This window comes from Bufo bufo, chromosome 9, assembly GCF_905171765.1.
Source record: "Bufo bufo chromosome 9, aBufBuf1.1, whole genome shotgun sequence".
NCBI classification, from domain to species: Eukaryota; Metazoa; Chordata; class Amphibia; order Anura; family Bufonidae; genus Bufo; species Bufo bufo.
The window spans coordinates 45907894-45928632 of NC_053397.1; the positions used below are offsets into that span (position 1 = coordinate 45907894).

Sequence of the window (20739 nt, forward strand, 5' to 3'; positions counted from 1 at the left end):
TGCCATCCACAGACCCCCCCCCATCCTATAACAGTGCCATCCACAGACCCCCCCATCCTATAACAGTGCCATCCACAGACCCCCCCCACCCCATAACAGTGCCATCCACAGACCCCCCCACCCCATAACAGTGCCATCCACAGACCCCCGCCACCCCATAACAGTGCCATCCACAGACCCCCGCCACCCCATAACAGTGCCATCCACAGACCCCCGCCACCCCATAACAGTGCCATCCACAGACCCCCGCCACCCCATAACAGTGCCATCCACAAACCCCCCCACCCCATAACAGTGCCATCCACAGACCACCCCCACCCCATAACAGTGCCATCCACAGACCCCCCCACCCCATAACGGTGCCATCCACAAACCCCCCCACCCCATAACAGTGCCATCCACAGACCCCCCCACCCCATAACAGTGCCATCCACAGACCCCCCCACCCCATAACAGTGCCATCCACAGACCCCCCCCACCCCATAACAGTGCCATCCACAGACACCCACCCACCCCATAACAGTGCCATCCAGACCCCCCCCACCCCATAACAGTGCCAGCCATCCACAGCCCCCCCCCCCACCCCATAACAGTGCCATCCACAGACCCCCCACCCCATAACAGTGCCATCCACAGACCCCCCCACCCCATAACAGTGCCATCCACAGACCCCCCCACCCCATAACAGTGCCATACACAGACCCCCCCACCCCATAACAGTGTCATCCACAGACCCCCCCACCCCATAACAGTGTCATCCACAGACCCCCCCACCCCATAACAGTGCCATCCACAGACCCCCCCACCCCATAACAGTGCCATCCACAGACCCCCCCACCCCATAACAGTGCCATACACAGACCCCCCCACCCCATAACAGTGTCATCCACAGACCCCCCCACCCCATAACAGTGTCATCCACAGACCCCCCCACCCCATAACAGTGCCATCCACAGACCCCCCATTGCCGCTCCAGTAGAGATTTATAAAATGTGTAATTAAATGAATAATGATTCCTGCTGCCCCTCAGTAAGATAACTTTCAATATATTGTACTCACAGCTGGCTACTGTTATCGTAATGCAGGCGGCCGGGCAGACGAGCGGCAGTGTCACTGACTGACGTCACGTGCGTGCGCCGCCTACTTTATGAATGAAGCAGGCGGCCCACGCAGGTGACGTCAGTCAGTGACGCTGCCGCTCGTCTGCCCGGCCGCCTGCATTACGATAACAGTAGCCGGCTGTGAGTACAATATATTGAAAGTTATCTTACTGAGGGGCAGCAGGAATCATTATTCATTTAATTACACATTTTATAAGTCTCTACTGGAGCTGGGGGCCGGAGCACAGTGAAAGCACCGGCCCCCAGCTCCTCCTCCCAGTCCCTCCCCGCTGATACATCGCAAGCTGCGATGTCAAAAGGTGGCGGAACTCCGTTCCGGTGCGTTCCGCCAGAAAAAAAGCCCTGTCTATATTACACTTTTTGTGAGGCAAAGTAACAAAAAATAGAAATTCTGAAATTTCATCTCCATTTGCCATTAACTCTTGTGGAACACTTAAAGGGTTAACAAAGTTTGTAAAATCAGTTTTGAATACCTTGAGGGGTGTAGTTTCCAAAATGGGGTCATTTTTTTGGAGTTTATACTCTAGGGGTGCATCGGGGGGGCTTCAAATGGGACATGGTGTCAAAAAACCAGTCCAGCAAAAACTGCCTTCCAAAAACCATATGGCGCTCCTTTCCTTCTGCGCCCTGCCGTGTGGCCATACAGCAGTTTATGACCACATATGGGGCATTATTATAAACTAAAGAATCAGGGCAATAAATATTGAGTTTTGTTTGGCTGTTAACCCTTGCTTTGTTATGGGAAAAAATGAATTAAAATGGAAAATTTGCCCAAAAAATAGCTGTTTTGGCACTGTTTTTATTTTTTATTATTTACAACGTTCATCTGACAGGTTAGATCATGTGCTATTTTTATAGAGCAGGTTCTTACGGACGTGACGATACCCAATATGTATACTTTTTTATTTATTTAGGTTTTACACAATAATATCATTTTTTACACAAAAAAAAACATGTTTTAGTGTCTCCATAGTCTGAGAGCCATAGTTTTTTCAGTTTTTTGGCGATTGTCTCAGGTTGGGTATCATTTTTGCGGGATGAGATGACGGTTAGATTGGTACTATTTTGGGGTGCATATGACTTTTTGATCGCTTGCTATTACACTTTTTGTGATGTAAGGTAACAAAAAAATAGCTTTTTTGACACTGTTTTTATTTTTATTTTTTTACAGTGTTCACCTGAGGGTTTAGGTCATGTGGTATTTTTATAGATCAGGTTCTTACGGACATGGCAATACCTAATATGTCTACCTTTGGGTCTGATGTCTGTATAATACAGTACAGAACAATATATATTGTACTGTACTGTATTTTACACTTGTCTGAACAGATCTATGCCTTTTAGCACAGATCAGTTCAGCACCTCTGGTTCCTAGCAACCCCAGCACGCCGGCTTCACTGAAGCTTCAGCGCTTCGCTCCCTGCGCTGACACAGAAAGCCGATCACGTACATGCACGTGAGGATGCGGTGAGGCACCACATTCCCCCACGTACATGTACGTGATGTTGCGTGAAGGGGTTAATCTAAATTTAACGATTTTTTTGCAAAAAAATGACGACATTTTTCACTTTCAGTTGTAAAATTTTGCAAAAAAAACGACATCCATATATAAATTTTTCTCTAAATTTATTGTTCTACATGTCTTTGATAAAAAAAAAAGTGTTTGGGTAAAAAAAAAAAAATGGTTTGGGTAAAAGTTATAGCGTTTACAAACTATGGTACAAAAATGTGAATTTCCGCTTTTTGAAGCAGCTCTGACTTTCTGAGCACCTGTCATGTTTCCTGAGGTTCTACAATGGCCAGACAGTAGAAAAACCCCACAAATGACCCCATTTCGGAAAGTAGACACCCTAAGGTATTTGCTGATGGGCATAGTGAGTTCATAGAACTTTTTATTTTTTGTCACAAGTTAGCGGAAAATGATTTTTATTTTTTTTAATTTTTTCTTACAAAGTCTCATATTCCACTAACTTGTGACAAAAAAATAAAAACTTCCATGAACTCACTATGCCCATCACGAAATACCTTGGGGTGTCTTCTTTCCAAAATGGGGTCACTTATGGGGTAGTTATACTGCCCTGGCATTTTAGGGGCCCAAATGCGTGCGAAGTAGTTTGAAATCAAAATCTGTAAAAAATGGCCGGTGAAATCCGCAAGGTGCTCTTTGGAATGTGGGCCCCTTTGCCCACCTAGGCTGCAAAAAAGTGTCACACATCTGGTATCTCCGTACTCAGGAGAAGTTGGGCAATGTTTTTTGGGTGTCATTTTACATATACCCATGCTGGGTGAGAGAAATATCTTGGCAAAAGACAACTTTTCCTATTTTTTTTATACAAAGTTGGCATTTGACCAAGATATTTCTCTCACCCAGCATGGGTATATGTAAAAAGACACCCCAAAACACATTGCCCAACTTCTCCTGAGTACGGGGATACCAGATGTGTGACACTTTTTTGCAGCCTAGGTGGGCAAAGGGGCCCACATTCCAAAGAGCACCTTTCGGATTTCACCGGCCATATTTTACAGATTTTGATTTCAAACCACTTCTCACGCATTCGGCCCCTAAAATGCCAGGGCAGTATAACTACCCCACAAGTGACCCTATTTTGGAAAGAAGACACCCCAAGGTATTTCGTGATGGGCATAGTGAGTTCATGGAAGTTTTTATTTTTTGTCACAAGTTAGTGGAATATGAGACTTTGTAAGAAAATAAAAATAAATCATCATTTTCCGCTAACTTGTGACAAAAAATTTAAAATTCTAGGAACTCGCCATGCCCCGCACGGAATACCTTGGGGTGTCTTCTTTCCAAAATGGCGTCACTTGTGGGGTAGTTATACTGCCCTGGCATTCTAGGGGCCCTAATGTGTGGTAAGTAGGTAAATGACCTGTGAAATCCGAAAGGTGCTCTTTGGAATGTGGGCCCCTTTGCGCATCTAGGCTGCAAAAAAGTGTCACACATCTGGTATTCCCGAACTCAGGAGAAGTTGGTCAATGTGTTTTGGGGTGTCTTTTTACATATACTCATGCTGGGTGAGAGAAATATCTCGGCAAAAGACAACTTTTCCCATTTTTTTTATACAAAGTTGGCATTTGACCAAGATATTTATCTCACCCAGCATGGGTATATGTAAAATGACACCCCAAAACACATTGCCCAACTTCTCCTGAGTACGGCGATACCACATGTGTGACACTTTTTTGCAGCCTAGATGCGCAAAGGGGCCCACATTCCTTTTATGAGGGCATTTTTAGACATTTGGATCCCAGACTTCTTCTCACGCTTTAGGGCCCCTAAAATGCCAGGGCAGTATAAATACCCCACATGTGACCCCATTTTGGAAAGAAGACACCCCAAGGTATTCAATGAGGGGCATGGCGAGTTCATAGAATTTATTTTTTTTGGCACAAGTTAGCGGAAATTGATATTTTTAATTTTTTCTCACAAAGTCTCCCTTTCCGCTAACTTGGGACAAAAGTTTCAATCTTTCATGGACTCAATATGCCCCTCAGCGAATACCTTGGGGTGTCTTATTTCCGAAATGGGGTCACATGTGGGGTATTTATACTGTCCTGGCATTCTAGTCTAAAAAAATTTACGCATTTGGATTCCGTGAGGGGTATGGTGACTTCATGTGAGATTTTCTTTTTTGACACAAGTTAGTGGAATATGAGACTTTGTAAGAAAAAAAAAGAAAAAATTCTGCTAACTTGGGCCAAAAAAAATGTCTGAATGGAGCCTTACAGGGGGGTGATCAATGACAGGGGGGTGATCAGGGAGTCTATATGGGGTGATCACCCCCCTGTCAGGCTCCATTCAGACGTCTGTATGTGTTTTGCGGATCCGATCCAAGTATCCGTAAAAAACATACGGACATCTGAATGCAGCCTTACACGGGGGTGATCAATGACAGGGGGGTGATCAATGACAGGGGGGTGATCAGGGAGTCTATATGGGGTGATCAGGGGTTAATAAGTGACAGGGGGGGTGTAGTGTAGTGTGGTGCTACTTATTACTGAGCTGCCTGTGTCCTCTGGTGGTCGATCCAAACAAAGGGGACCACCAGAGGACCAGGTAGCAGGTATATTAGACGCTGTTATCAAAACTGTTAGGAGTTAAAAAAATCGCATCTCCAGCCTGCCAGCGAACGATCGCCGCTGGCAGTCTGAAGATCCATTCGCTTACCTTCCGATCCTGTGAACGCGCGCGCTTGTGTGCGCGTGTTCACAGGAAATCTCGCGTCTCGCGAGAGGACGCGTATATGTGTCCACCCTGAAGAGCAGGGCCGCCGCCAGGACGCAATCCTGCGTACGGCAGTCCTGAGGCGGTTAATGGCCGTGCACTCCTGTCAATCAGCCGTTAAAACGGTCCCATTGATTTCAATGAGTCCGTCTGAGCAAAAAAACGTCCCAAAATAGGACATGCCCTATTTTTGCACGGACGCTATTCACTAGCCGTTAAAAGAACGGCCATGTTAATAGCTCCATAGACTTTCATTGGTGCTAAAAATGGCCGTGTGACGGCCATTATTCACTGTCGTGTGCATGAGGCCTAAAGGTGCAGGGAAAACGGGTCTTTTACACACTAAGGACTCTTGCACGCGACCGTATGTATTTTGCAGTCCGCAAAAAATACGGATGACGTCCGTGTGCATTCTGTATTTTGCAGGAACAGAACAGCTGGCCCCTGATAGAAAAGTCCTGCCCTTGCCCATAATGCGGACAATAATAGGACATATTCTATTTTTTGGCGGAACGGACATACGGAAATGGAACGCACACTTGTTTTTTTTTTGCGGACCCATTGAAATTAATGGTTCCTCATGCTGTACCATGAAAAAAGGAATGGAAAGAAAATATGTTTGTGTGCATGAGCCCTAAACCATACGTGTCCCTCTCAGACCGTACAAGTTGGGCGGTAACTGCCGGGTGCATGCAGGGAACAAACACTGGTGGAAGGAAAGAAAGAAAAAAACGTCAGTGTTTTATGTGGTAAACCGCTCGCGCGCGCCCAGGCTGACGGAACCGTTCGTGTTTCCCTCTCCGGCCGCCTCCCTCCTCACGACACGCAGCACATCCCAGCCCCACCCCGAGCGCCACGTTCGGCAATTTCCGGCCAGTGTCGTCGCTCGGCTGTTTCCGTCCCATCGGGCGGCGCCATTTTGTTTATGTGTGGAGTCGGCGGTTGAGGTGCAGGTTAGGATCCCATAAGGAGCGGACACCAATCCGGCAATGGACGGGTAGGTTTATTCTGGCTGGAGGCTGGGCCTGTGTGTGTGGGGTGAGTGTGCCGCCGCCGCGGGGACCGCCGTGCTGTGACTGAGGAGCTTTGTTACCTCAGGACCTTGTGCGTACCCCGTTATGGCGGGAAGGATGGGGTCGGGCGCTGTGGTCTAGAGGCGGTCGGGAGACTTCCCGGCTGGGGTCCCGTCGGTGTGGAGGCGGAGGCAGGGACGGGCCTTCGTGTGAAGGCCGCCGGTGTCCAGAGCCCGGAGCTGCCGGGGGACAGCATCTCTTGGAGTCTTTGTCACCTGCCATGTGTCATTGTGTGGGCCTTCACCTCCCCCCGCCGTGTATTCCGGCGGATCTTCTCCTGCCATGAGGGGACAGTGAACCGCCTGACTGCCATCTATTGTTCTCTGAGAGCAGCCATTGCCGACCGACTGTAGTCACCGATCATAGGCTTCACTGATCTGTTTAGTACCGTCATATACTGGGCTCATTCCACAGAGGAACCATGAACTGTGAGAGGGACCTACTCATTGTGTAACTGGTAATCGGGGGGGGGGGGGGGGGGGGGTAGTCCTCATTTTCAGTGGATCTCTGAAGCCCCTATCTGAGAGCAGCTTGTGATTGATGGAGAGGCTGAGGGTCCAGCTGTATAGTCTGTGAGTCAGAGCAGGACTAATGAATTGAGAGTAAATCCTGATAGGACTCCTAGTAGAGAGTCCTGGTTGCCCCGCCCACCCTGACAGTGGCAGGCCTGGTTGCCCCGCCCACCCTGACAGTGGCAGGCCTGGTTGCCCCGCCCACCCTGACAGTGGCAGGCCTGGTTGCCCCGCCCACCCTGACAGTGGCAGGCCTGGTTGCCCCGCCCACCCTGACAGTGGCAGGCCTGGTTGCCCCGCCCACCCTGACAGTGGCAGGCCTGGTTGCCCCGCCCACCCTGACAGTGGCAGGCCTGGTTGCCCCGCCCACCCTGACAGTGGCAGGCCTGGTTGCCCCGCCCACCCTGACAGTGGCAGGCCTGGTTGCCCCGCCCACCCTGACAGTGGCAGGCCTGGTTGCCCCGCCCACCCTGACAGTGATTGACAGTCATCTTTATACACACTAAGGACCCATGCACACGACCGTGTCCATGTTGCGTCCTCTCTTTGGCTGCAATACGTGGAACGCAAACCCATAGACGTCAACGGTTCTGCACCGCAATGTGGTTTGCAAACAGCCGGCGTCCGTGTTTTGCACATCTGCGGTCTGCAAAATGGACGCGGTCGTGTGAATGGGACTTTATACAGGAAAATCTGTCGGTCACTGTCTGTGGTAATCTGGACTGTCACTGCCAGTCACTGTGTGCGGAGGGCTCAGCAGGACTCCCACTGCCTCCAAGGAGTCCAGAGACCCCTGTAAGAATGGAGCACTGCTCTCAGCCCCATAGCAGTGGATAGAGCGGTGGTCACTGGTCATGCAGACGAACCACCTTACTGACATAGGAAACTCACATTCTCGTGATCAGAGAGGGTCCCAGCAGTCGGACCCCCAGCTATCATACATTTATATTATCTCTTCTGTGATAAATGCCAACTTCTGGGACCCCCGGCGGTTATGAGAAGGGGGGTCCACAATCAGAGCGCAGTGGTGCTGTGTCCACCTCTCCAGTCACTTTTTTGGGGCGTCTGTGTACAGTCCTCCTGGAAGTCCCATAGAAGTGACTGGAGAGGTGGACATAGCACCACTGCGCTCGGATTGTGGACCCCCCTTCTCATAACCGCTCCGGTGGATGTAATATCTCTGCCTTCCCGTGGGGCGCCGCCTGCTGACCCCTGTTCTGGTGATTGCTGGCGGACCTAGCAGTCAGAGCCTCAGCAATGAAAAACGTCCTCATTAGGCTACGTTCACACGAACAGGAATAATGGCAGTGGTCTATGGGGCTATTCACATGGACTTCTTGTAATGTGCAGTGAATAGCGACGTGTCCTATTTGTTTTAACGGTCAGACGGACCCCATAGAAGTCAGTGGGCCTGTTTTCAGCGGTTATTTAGACAGGAGTGCTCCCGTCTAATGGCGTTAAAAGTGGGTAAAAAAAATAATAATTACCTTTTCCGGGGAGCACTGGCTCTGTACCAGAGGGAGCCGGACCGAACTCTCCCAGTGCCAGGACGTCACGTGTACTGGAGCGACTCTTGTGCCATCCGTCTATTATTCCTACTAGAGGTTTCTTAGTGAATTGCTAGCAGCCTGCAATAAATGTCACTATTGTGGGGGTGTGTCTGACACCGGCAGCACTGATTGGATGTTGTCCGTCTGCAGGGACACACCCCCTACTGAGACCACACTGAACTTTATTGCAGGCTGCTGGCAATTCATTCATAAATTCCTAGTAGGAATAGTAGAGGAATGGCACAACGTGCAGTTATAAGAATAGACGAGGTTACCAAAACAGGAGAGGTGACGGTTGTCTTAGCCATTTGGGTACATTTTCCAGTAGATTGGTTTGTATGGCCGCTACTCTAAAACTTTCATCAGCTCTGGGGCTGTATTATTGGTATAATAGTAATAATCTTTATATACCGCCACGTATGTCGTGTATAGTAGGAAACGTGGTAACGTCCTTGCGCAGCTGTACGCAGCCGCTCTGCTCGAGTCTTCTTTGTCTGGGTCTCCTCCCAGCCTGACGTTTATTGGGGCGCAGCATTGCGATCCCTGAATGACCGCTCTGTACAGCCTCTGAGATGTGACTGCCCCCGACTACTGTCCTGCTCCGCTGCTTCAGGGTGCATTCGCACCACCGTAATAAATGGATTTGCATCCATTCCGCAATTTTGCGCAACGGTTGCGGACCCATTCATTTCAATGGGGCCGCAAAAGATGCAGACAGCCTACCATGTGCTGTCCGCATCTGTTGTTCTGTTCCGCGGCCCCGCAAAAAAAAATAGAGCATGTCCTATTCTTGTCCGGAAAATTCAGAACGCACACGGCCGGGATCTTCGTTTTGCGGATCCGCATTTTGCATTGTAAGGCCTTATTCAGACGTTAGTTATTTATGGAAGCGTGCTGTCCGTGTTCTCCATGGACATCCCACTTAGGCTACTTTCACACTGCCGTTTCTGGGTCCGCCTGTGAGATCCGTTTCAAGGCTCTCACAAGCGGCCCCAAACGGATCAGTTTAGCCACAATGCATTCTGAATGGATGCGGATCCGTTCAGAATGCATCAGTTTGGCTCCGCTCTTGAGGCAGCGTTTTGGTGTCCGCCTGGCGGTGCGGATCCGTTTGACTTGCACTTAGACTTTTTTTGACTAAGTGTATGCAGACGGATCCGTACTGAACGGATACCATAGTTTGGATTTATAGGTGCGGATCCGTCTCTGCAGGTACCAGACGGATCCGCACCAAACGCAGGTGTGAAAGTAGCCTTATCCATTGATTTTAATGTGTGTATTCGCACATCCGCGATGTCCCATAGTCTGGTTAGTCTGGGCTCACACCACAGAAGCGCGTCCTATTTCTGTCCATGTTTATGCATTCATCACGCCCTTTATAGTCTATGCGTCCATGAAAAAACAGACATAACACAAATGGCGTCCAGATGTTACATGGATTGTTGTTAGGAGATGCTCTTGAAATTAATTTTCAGCCTAGCACTGTCCGTGGAATACAGATGACACACGGGGGGCAGAGGAAGACCGACAAACGGACCAAACACAGATCCTTCAGACATCTTCACGGATGAACCACTGACTATCTTGTCACGGATTTCATCACTGACGTTTGAACGAGGCCTTAGTGAATAGAGGCCACTGGTGGACGGGTTCCTCCTTCAGTGGCCCATGTTCCCTGCATGTAATTCTGAATCATGCGCACATCAGCGCCGATAGTCTAATAATGCTTATTACTGGCTGCAGGCGTGTGGTGTTCCCAGAACCATATGTATTTTGTGGTCCACAAAACGCATCCTTCTTTTTTTTCTTTTTTTTTTTGCGGACCCCTTGTCACAATTCCTATTCTAGTCTGCAGAACAGACAAGAATAGGGCATGCTCTATCTTTTTTGTGGGGCTCAGAACGGACATACGGATGCGGGCAGTACACCGCGTGCTGTCCGCATTTCTTGCGAACCCCTTTGAAATGAATTGGACCGCATCCGTTCTGTAGCAAAAATACGATTGTGTGAATGGGTCCTAAACTGGCCTACCCCTTCAACACGTTGGTTAGTGTCTGTCTGTGGCACTGTATATGGGCCCCATGTGCCTACGGCTTTCAAGTACGGAGCTCCTGGGGCTCCTGCTCTGCTGTGTGCGAGGCCTGTGGCTGGTGTCATACAGATTTAGGCCTCAGGCACACAACTCTGTGTATTTTGCTGTCTGCACATTGCGGATCCACAAAAGCAGGATATGGTCTGTGTTGCATATGCCCTTACAGGGATCGCCCAATTATCAGAGTTACCGATATTATCGGTCGATATTCATCATTTTCAAAGTTATCGGTATCAACATCTAACCTTGCCGATAATGCGTCCAGCGCACTGCTCTCAGCGCGCCATGTTCCCTCAGCAGCACAGGGGAGAAGTCGTCTCTCCCTCCTCCCTGTGCCACGCTGCCAATGGGAGGGAGGGGCGGGCGCACTGCGCCACCAATGAAAGTTAACGTCTAATACAAATACAGGAGGCGGTGCCCAGCCTATATGACCGCACCTGGGGGATTAATTGCTGACGCTGATCACAGCACCGACACACCCAACTCCTGTATTAAACGTCAATTATCATTGGTGGCGCATTTATTGCACCCCCGCATCACCACCAGTAATAAAAACATTGGCGCAGTGTGCCCTCCCCAGTATTAAAAACTGGTGGCGCAGTGTGCCCCCCCCCCCCCCCCCCCCCCCCTGAAAGTTCACAGGTTATCGGTATCGGCCGATCCCTAGCAATTATTGCAGACCAGTTTATTTTAATGGGTCCATGGTCCACATTATAGGACATTTTGTGGAAGGCACAGAGATCCATGTGCTTCCCACATCCGTATGTTTGTTCCTCAAAAATATAGAATATGTCCACTGACCCATTGCAGTTAGTGGGTCAGCAACAAAATAAAAAATTCGGATGCACACTGACTGCATCTGTATTTGCTGACCCGCTATCCGCAGACCTCAAAACTGGATACGGTCGTGTGCGTGAGGCCTCAATATGTGCACATTTTCGCATCCTTATCAAGGCTACATTATCCGGTAATACAAGGTTGTATGGAGATCTCTGTTCAGTATGCTTGTGGTCATATTACCCTCTGTATTAGGCCTCAAGAGATCTGCTTTTTGCCAGTGTTTCAGAAGCCTGATCTCTGGTTATCGCCTACATTTATTATGTGTTTTAGACACAATTGATGTTATTGGTGAACTTCCAACCACTGTTGCCATCTGTCAGGAGATGTCTGGGAGCTGTTTAGTTAGATTGTCACCTGCTTTATATAACTTTAGAAGGTCATACACTATATAGATACATGTCGGCTGTGTTGGTTGACCATGGTGGATTCCCAACTATATGATGGCAGATGTCGGAGGAGATAAGGATCAGGCAGTGGGATTTCATCTGCCCATTCCTTGTGTTCTCAGGGATCGGGGGGCACTATCCTTCTTCATGGGGAGCGCCTAGCATGTGTAGGAGCTTTATAGGCCTTTCAGTGATACTCTGGGATAAAGATCTGCAAATTAGCTCCGATTCCAGACTCTAGTGCAGGGATCAGCAACCAGCTGCTGTGGAACTACAGCTCCCAGCATGCAAACATACTTGGCTGCTCTTTTAATTCCCATAGAAGCGAATGAAGCATTCTGGGAGTTGTAGTTTCTGAACAGCTGGAGTGCCGCAGGTGGTTGATCCCTGCTCTAGTGCCACCTGTTGGAATGTAGCTACCCTTCAAGTCAAACAAAACACAATTCGGGGATGTACCCCCTTTACTGGCTCTCAGGGAAATCACAGTGTATGAAAAGCTGTCGGCGTGTCACGGTGAGCAGAGACTCCTGAATCAAAGACTGAGGAAAAAAACTTCGTCAGGCTACTTTCACACTTGTGGCAGCGGTGGAACAGCCTGCTGGATCCGTGGTACCGCAAGTCCGCTCTGGCCCCATTCACTATAATGGGGGCAGGCCGGAAGTCCGGCCGCAGTACGGCAAACACGCTGAGAGGCGGCCAGAAGAAAAAAAAACTGCAGCACTCTGCGGTTTTTGTCCGTCCGCCTCTTGGCATGTATGCCATGCTGCAGTCGGACCTCCGGCCTGCCCCCATTATAGTGAATGGGGGTGGAGTGGATTTGCAGTAGTACGGATCCGGCAGAGGAACAGCCTGCCGGAAAAGGCTACCACCAGTGTGACAGTAGCCTCAGTGTCTATGGACTTGCCCCTTATTAGTGCGATATACTGCCACCAGAGGTATTTGCTATGAAACAGGTCTCATATATATTCCTTCCTACATGAGATGGAGTTTGCTTTGAGCAGGAGGATGTTGCTGGTTTCTCATTCTAGGGGAGGGGGGGGGTGGTAAGGTAAGTACTGTATCACTTCTATTATTTTTCGTCCGAGCCGTCTGTTTAAAAAATAAAAAAATTCCAGATGGTCCCTTATTCGTTAGCGCTCTGCTGGTGAAGGGCCCTTTTACGCGGGCTGAGGTTTGGGTAATTATTGGGAATGAATGTTCTGTCGATGTAATTGGCTTATTCAAAAGAGCGAAAAAGAACATCGCCCTGTGTAAACTGAAATGTTCTGCAGATGAAACTAACTGTATAGGCATGAATGATCATAATAACTATCGTTCATGCTCATACAGTACCAATGATTGGCGGCTCTTTGACTACATTTAAATGGTAATCACTGCCCTCTCAGTCAACACGTGTAAAAGGGCAGGACAGATACTTTCTACACAACTTACATGACAAGGACGAGCCCTTTACCACTTGTCCCTGTTGCTGGTTGTCATAAATATAATTATTGGACCTCATTTGGCAAGACACCTGCTACTTTCTCAATCCAGCAGCTTGTCCTTCTAAGGCCTCGTGCAGACGACCGTATGTGTTTTACGGTCCGCAAAAAAAGGATCCGCAAAAAATACGCATGACCTCTGTGTGCATTCCGTATTTTGCGGAACAAAACAGCTGACCCCTGATAGAACAATCCTATCCTTGTCCGTAATACGGACAATAATAGGACATGTTCTATTTTTGTGCGAAACGGAATGCACACTGAGTACCTTCCGTGTTTTTTTTTTTTTTTTTTTGTGGACCTATTGAAATTAATGGTTTCATATATGATCCGCAAAAAAAACGATTGAAAATAAGTTTGTATGCAAGAGGCCTAACGCCTGGCGCACGCAACTGTATTTTGCTTCTGTGTTCTATCTTTGTTTTTCGGATCACACACAGAACCATTCATTTCTATGGGTCAGCAAAAAAAAAAAAAAACGTGGATGCCATCTGTATGTCCGTTCCGCAAATTATAGATGCGTGTCCCGTCCATTTCTAGTGATGGCAATGGGTAAAATTCAGAATGCAGACTGAAGGTGTCCGTATTTTGCGGAGCCGTGGTTTGCACACTGCAACACAGACACGGTTGTGCGCATGAGGCCTAAAGCTGGTCATTGAGATGATGATCGCCGCGTTGTGGCCGATCAGTTGTCCATAGGATCCTTTTTACGCCAACTAAACTGGCTGACCAGGGAGTAGACAACGGACTCCCTGGTGCTTGAGCAGAATGGCCAGTGATTGGCTGAATTCAGCCAATCATGCCATCAACTTGCAGTTTTGGTTGATGAACAGCTGATGTTTTCCAGCGGATTACATTTTCGCTAGACGAGCCGGGCTACTTTTTCTGCCATTCCTCCCGACTTTAATCTTGTGTACGGCCATCTTAAAGGTGTCCGATTTTTCTTTCTATTGATGACCTATCCTCCAGGATAGGTCCTCAAAATCAGATGGGTGGGACCCTGACTCCCGGCGTCTCTGCCGATCACCTGTACGAAGAGAACACAACACTCGTACGAGCGCCTCCTTCTCCTCACTATTTACCTGCTCGCCATTGCAACTACAGCAGTGAGTAGGAGTAATGACAACTATGTCGACCCCGTTCACTTCAGTTGGGAGGCTCTGGTCTGTTCAAGTGAATAGAAAGGAGCCGTCCCATTGAAGTGAATAATAAAGACAATTACTCCTTCTCACTGCTGCAGTTGGGATGAACAGAGAAGAGGATAGGTCATCAACTGGAAAAAGCGGACGGCCCCTTTAAGTGTTGAGGACTGTGCCTTAGTGTAAAAAAAAAACAAAGCAAAAAAACCTTCCTCTGTTTGCTGCAGATATCTTATCAATCAGCATATGTGTTTGCCCCTTTAATATCAGCCCACCAGAGAGATCAGAGGCGAATGGAGCAGTGTATGTGCCCTGCCTTCCCGATTGTTATGCATCCCCCTTGTATCTTCTGTTTCATCATCGTCTGGACCTTTCCCTCCACCTATTGTTTCCCAGTGGCTGGTGGAAAATGAAAGGCAGCAGCTTTATCTCTGCACATTGTAATCCTGGCACTTGGATATGATATCTCCTTTTAACACAGTATTTGTATAATCTTGTGGTTTACTTTGCCGCACAGTAAAAAAGACATAGAAACAGGGAGGCTTTGTTGTGAGGACAGTCTGGCAATAGGAAGTTCCAGCCATATGGAATTGGTCCTTTGTATCCTGGCATTGATCCAGAGAAAGCAGTCAGCACATTACGTGGCTGTGTCTGATGATGGAAGGGAGGAGGGGGTCTCTGCTTATTGTGACCAGTGCATCCGCCTTCATAAATGCAGCATAATGGAGATAATTGAGCCTTGTGGTGAAAAAGGCAGACAAAACAATGGCCTGGATGAGCTGAGGCCCTGTGAACGCCCTGTAATAATGGATATAGGTTTCATGGAGTGAAAAAAATGCAGTGCTTGCAACTGCATCTGATGTGTTAACTGTTCACATGGATATAATATTTTCTTTTTAATAAAAACGTCATTTTGTGTTATTTATAGACTTGCAATAACTCAATAGATCTGTACTTAAAGGGAACCTGTCATCAACTTTATGCTGATCTCACTGAGGGCAGCATAAATTAGTGACATACATGCAGATGTCTGCGGTGTGCCAGTCATGAGCTAAAAGTAAGTGGTTGCCGAGAACCAGCATCATAATCATTGCAGCCCAGGCCTTGAGAAGAGTCAAATCTACCTGAGATGAGTCGGGGTTATTCCTAATCTCACGCACTCTCGCCCATCTGCTGATGATTGGCAGTTCTCTCCTAGAGAGAAAGGGAGAAAACTCGGTATTAGACGGACAGTCATCAGCAGGTGGGCAGGAGAGCAGGGACTCATGAATAACCAGGACTCTTCTCAGGTGGCCAGGACTCTCTTCCAGGCCCAGTCTGCAATGATTGTGATGTTGGTTCTCGGCAACCACTTACTTTTAACTTATAAATGACAGACCTCTGAAATCACCTCACCTGTCTCTACTTTATTCTGCCGTTAGTATGGACAGCATAAAGTTGACGACAGGTTCCCTTTAAAAAGCAGCCAGACCATGGATTTCAGTCGCTGTTCCTACAGCAGATTGGCTCTTGCGGCTCCTACGATATATAAAGTATTTAGTAGATTTGTCTTATGCTTTTAGTGACAGGTTTGCTACATGACACATAAGTTTTTGGCTTTTTTGCAATCCTCTTGCATATTCTCTACTGAGACATGGCAAAGGGGTTCTGTAGCTTGTTCTTACTGATGATCTATCTTCTGGGTAGATCAACGGCATCTGTTGGGCCAGGGTCCGACACCTGGGACCCTCATTGGTCAGCTGTTTGGCAGTGGCGAAGGCCCAGTGACGTCACGACTACTATCACTGGTCTGGGCATGGCTAGCCCTAACCCCTTTCAATTCAATGGGGCTTAGCCGCACCCAGGCCAGTGATGCTAGTGGTTGGGTTACTGGGCCTGAGAAGGCTACCCGCTACTGCCAGCACCCCTGCCTTCTCAAACAGCTGATTAGTGGGGGTCCCGGGTGTCGGACCCCTGCCCATCAGATTCTGATGATCTATCTATCCTTTAAAGAGGCTGGCCACTCAAAAGTGCTAGAAACGTGGGAAGCCACTTAGTAATATGTCTTTGGACGATCTGTGGCAGCGTCCTGATCTGTGTACTGCCACCTGCTTGTAAAGAAAATGGCCGGTATTACACATAAGTTTGTCACATGGACCGTATTTCCTAGACCGCACACGTCCGTGTGAAACTGGCCTTAGGCCTCTTCGGACTGGACCCTAGAGGGAAATTTCTTGGTGGGCCGATGCCCAGGGGGCCTCCCAAGCCCCCAGCCAGGTATATAAAGATCTGATGCTCTTAGCATTACTTAATGTAGGCACTTCTGCACCTGGCCAGCGGTCGCAGTGCCCTCCTCAACTCAACTGTATCACCGTCCTGAGGAAGCTCCTACAGTCTCATACCATGGCGCAGGCGGCAGTATTTTGAGCTGCACTGTGGTATGTGGTCCTACTGGGGCAGTATTTTGTGCTGCCTTACGGTATTGTCCCTGCCTACTTGTGTTGCCCCGCCTTCTGTCAGCACCCACCGACAACATGGGGCCACTTTTTAGTGTGTGTTTTTTATTTTTATTTTTTATTTATCCAGGGCCACTTTAAGTCTCCAGTCCACCCCTGGGCGTCTTTCACATGAGCGTTTTGAAATCCATCCATATTCCAGATGATATACTGTCCATATTGTCATCAGTACTGCTTCAGGAATGTGTATTCCTTCCTTCCTTATATTTTTTTTGAAAGCAAATACGCGCAAAACTAGAACATGTTGCGGATTTCATCAGAAGATGGAAAAGATACCTCTGTGTGATTAGCCCTATTCATTAGCATTCCAGTACACACAATCCGCCCCATATACGGATTGCAAATACGGTCATGTGTAAGAGGCCTTAGGCTGATGCAAGGATCCCACGTGGAGTCCCCTTTCTAAGAGCTGGAGGGGAGTCAAACACCCATGCAAGAAGAAGCCCTCTCCCACGAAGAGGTTGTCTATATGAAACGCCTGTGCCCCTCATATAGATGGTACTTACCCCGCTCCCCGTCACCCGCGTAGCTCCTCCCCGCACGGCCGCCGCCGCATCTGCATTGCAGGTAACGCTAGGGGCTCCCGGGTCCCCTTTAAGGCACTTTTCATATCTATACCTTTTTTAAATATTTTTAAAATATTAATATTTTAAATGTTCGGTATATTGAGCGCATAGCTTTCCATAGACCTAGATGCACCCAGAAGATCCTTTTGGCATTTTCTGGGGTGGTATGTAAAGAAACGGTCACACACTGGGGCCGGTTACTGGCTGGTGTAGAGTACATTTTCTTACATATATTGGGCAGTGGAGGCCCCTCCCCCTAACGGCAAGCCCTTCCTACTTCTTGTGAAGCTGCTCTGAACGACAGAAAAACATTTAAAAGATGCAGAAAATGGTGACCTTTCTACGCCATAAAACTGGTCTGAAGCCTTTGCTCTTTGTGCCACCGCAGTGATTATTTCTAGAGATGAGCGAATTTCATGTTATGAAATTCGTTCACGCTTCGTTTGGTGGTAAAAGGTGAATTGCGTTATGGATTCCGTTACCACGGACCATAAACGCAGGTCTATGACGGAATCACGGAATGCCTTTAGAGGCATTCCATTATTCATTTCGGCATAATGGAAGTCTATAGGCTGCAACACAGATCCGTCCCGTTTCTGTTATGCAGAAGAGGACTCCGCTTCATAACGGGGCGGATCCGTTTTGCAGCCCATAGACTACTATTATGACAGAATGCCTCTAAAGGTATTCCTTTATGCATTCCGTCATAGACTTGCGTTTATGGTCCGTAGTAACGGAATCCATAACGCCATTCACCTTTTACCACCCAATGAAGCGTGAACGAATTTCAGAATATGAAATTCACACCTCTCTAATTATTCCCATAAATGCTTATTGTTTGGCTTTCCTATTATAATGACAGAAATATATTAATTATTAAAGGGGTTCTCTGGGCTGTCATCTCAAATAATTAAAAACAAAGCGTGCTGGAATTTCCTAATCTGATTCATGGAATAGCTGTAGGTGCAATTAACCTGGAGCCGTGTGCAAGATTTGCTGAAAACCTGTGGCTTTTTGTCCAGCTTTGGGAACTTGAGTATATGCTATAATTTTAAAGGGGATGTCCAACCTCCGAGCTGAAATAGAGAGCTGGAATGTGTTAAACATAAAAAATGAACTCCACTCGCCTGTTCGCTGAGGGTTCTGCCTCCGGTCCCCTGTCCGTTCACTGGCCTCAGCTGTTCACATGCCATTTAGGGCTCATGCACAAGACCGTATGTATTTTGCGGTCCACAAAACACAGATCTGCAAAAAAATAAATAAATTGTGTGACGTCCATGTTGGATCGGTTTTTTTGCGAATCCATTGTAACAATGCCTATCCTTGACAGACAAGACTCTCTTCCAGTTCACATTTTTATGAAAACAACTTTCAGTCCCAAGTAAGTGACGCAGTATTTTTATCAAGATCTCTGTGAGGCTAAGTTCACACTTCAGTTATTTCTATAAGTTATTGTGAGAAAAAGCCAGTAGTGAGCCAAAAACCCTTTACCGAACTCTGGTTCGGTTCCAAGGTACCACTTGGAACCGAAACAAAGTTCGGTAAAAGGTTTTTAACAGGCGAAATACATTTCTGAAGTTATTACGAGATTTCGCAAAGTAATAACTTCAGCTCATCGGAGCCAAAAAATTTTAATAACTGTACGGAGCGGTCCGCAAATTGCGCATCTGTAAAACACGGATGCCATCTGTGTGCATTCTGCAATAAGGACATGGTCTATATTTTCGCGGGGCCTCTGAACGGAAAAACAGATGCGGACAGCACACAATGTATGAATTACAGAACGGATGCATTCATACGATCGTGTGAATGAGCCCTTAGAACCCCTTCAAAGAAAAGAAGCCAGTTTGTACCAAATGCCGGAGCCCCATTTTTCAAATTTGACGTGTGTGACTTTATCTGGTAATAACTGTGGAACGCTTTTACTGATCCAAGCCGTTCTAAGATTCTTTTATCGTGACACATTTTGCTTCATGTTAGTCGATTTTAGTGGATATTTGGCCATTGCAGCACAGTGTCGACTGTATGTTACAGCTGACACTCGTTGCTGATGGTGGTGGCTCTGTTCCTGAGCTGCTGCCATCACAGCTGCACATGGGGGGGTTACAGCAGAGATGGGCTGTAAGGGGGCTCCTGCAGGACAATGGGGGCACTGGGGGCTTCAAGGGGCACAAGAGGGGCTATGTCTAATTTCAGGCTCTCATCTCCAGAATGATGAGATCAGAGCCTGAGACCAGTATTTTTACACTGCCGCGCTCTGATTGTTTAGTGTGTGCAGTCAGAGTGATTGGCAGCAAGGGACCACTCTAATTGGTCCTTTGCCGGCTTCTCCGGCGTCTCTGCTCTCGGGGAGAGCTGAGACTCCGGGGCTTTGGCGCTGTACGCCCGATTGCCTTAAGTTCCATGCAATCAGGTCATACAGTTATGTCCAAATACGTGAAGGGGTTAAGCAGTAATCATTAGACTTAACTGGGAAGAAAGAGGAGCCCCGCAGCAAGAAGGTGGTTTTGAGGTTGGAGTTGGACTTTAATAACCTTTTATATTCTGTTGTAACTGGTGGTAATCATGTTTGTTATAGTCCAGTTGTATCTGTTGTGGATACTTGTTAGATGTCTCGTAACATCTGCCGAGACATCTGTGCACTTAATTCTATAACCCAGCATCTCTCTTCTCATGTTTTTATGTAACTTAAAATATGCCTTAGTTTCCTATTTTTTTTAAAGGGGAACAATCCAGTTTCTCTGCATCACTGCCAAGATTTCAATCAAAATGTTTTCTCATTTCTTTTCTTTTTTGTAGAAGCTGAATGATTGTCAGGAAGACAGTCGCCTGCTCGTCAGTGATCTCCTCCACAGTATGGGGAGGAATGATCGCTAATGCCATTGCTCATCCCCATACAGATTCATTGTTAGCCAGAGGCTGTTTAGGCCTCTTTCACACTTGCGTTGTCCGGATCCGGCGTGTACTCCACTTGCCGGAATTACACTCCGGATCCGGAAAAACGCAAGTGTACTGAAAGCATTTGAAGACGGAACCGTCTTCCAAATGCTTTCAGTGTTACTATGGCACCCAGGACGCTATTAAAGTCCTGGTTGCCATAGTAGGAGCGGGGAGCGGGGGAGCGGTATACTTACAGTCCGTGCGGCTCCCGGGGCGCTCCAGAATGACGTCAGAGCGCCCCATGCGCATGGATGACGTGATCCATGCGATCACGTGATCCATGCGCTTGGGGCGCCCTGAC

At 47.8% G+C, this 20739-nt stretch overlaps 1 protein-coding gene across 1 annotated transcript in view; it reads left to right on the forward strand.

Annotated features, from left to right (window-relative positions):
- The first annotated feature begins 6247 nt into the window (after positions 1-6247).
- PTBP2 (polypyrimidine tract binding protein 2) overlaps positions 6248-20739 on the forward strand; it is a 50667-nt gene continuing 36175 nt past the window's right edge. Inside the window, exon 1 of the mRNA XM_040407204.1 lies at positions 6248-6361. Coding sequence (XP_040263138.1) covers positions 6354-6361 — 8 coding nt within the window. The 5' untranslated portion in view covers positions 6248-6353. The remainder of the gene's footprint in view (positions 6362-20739) is intronic.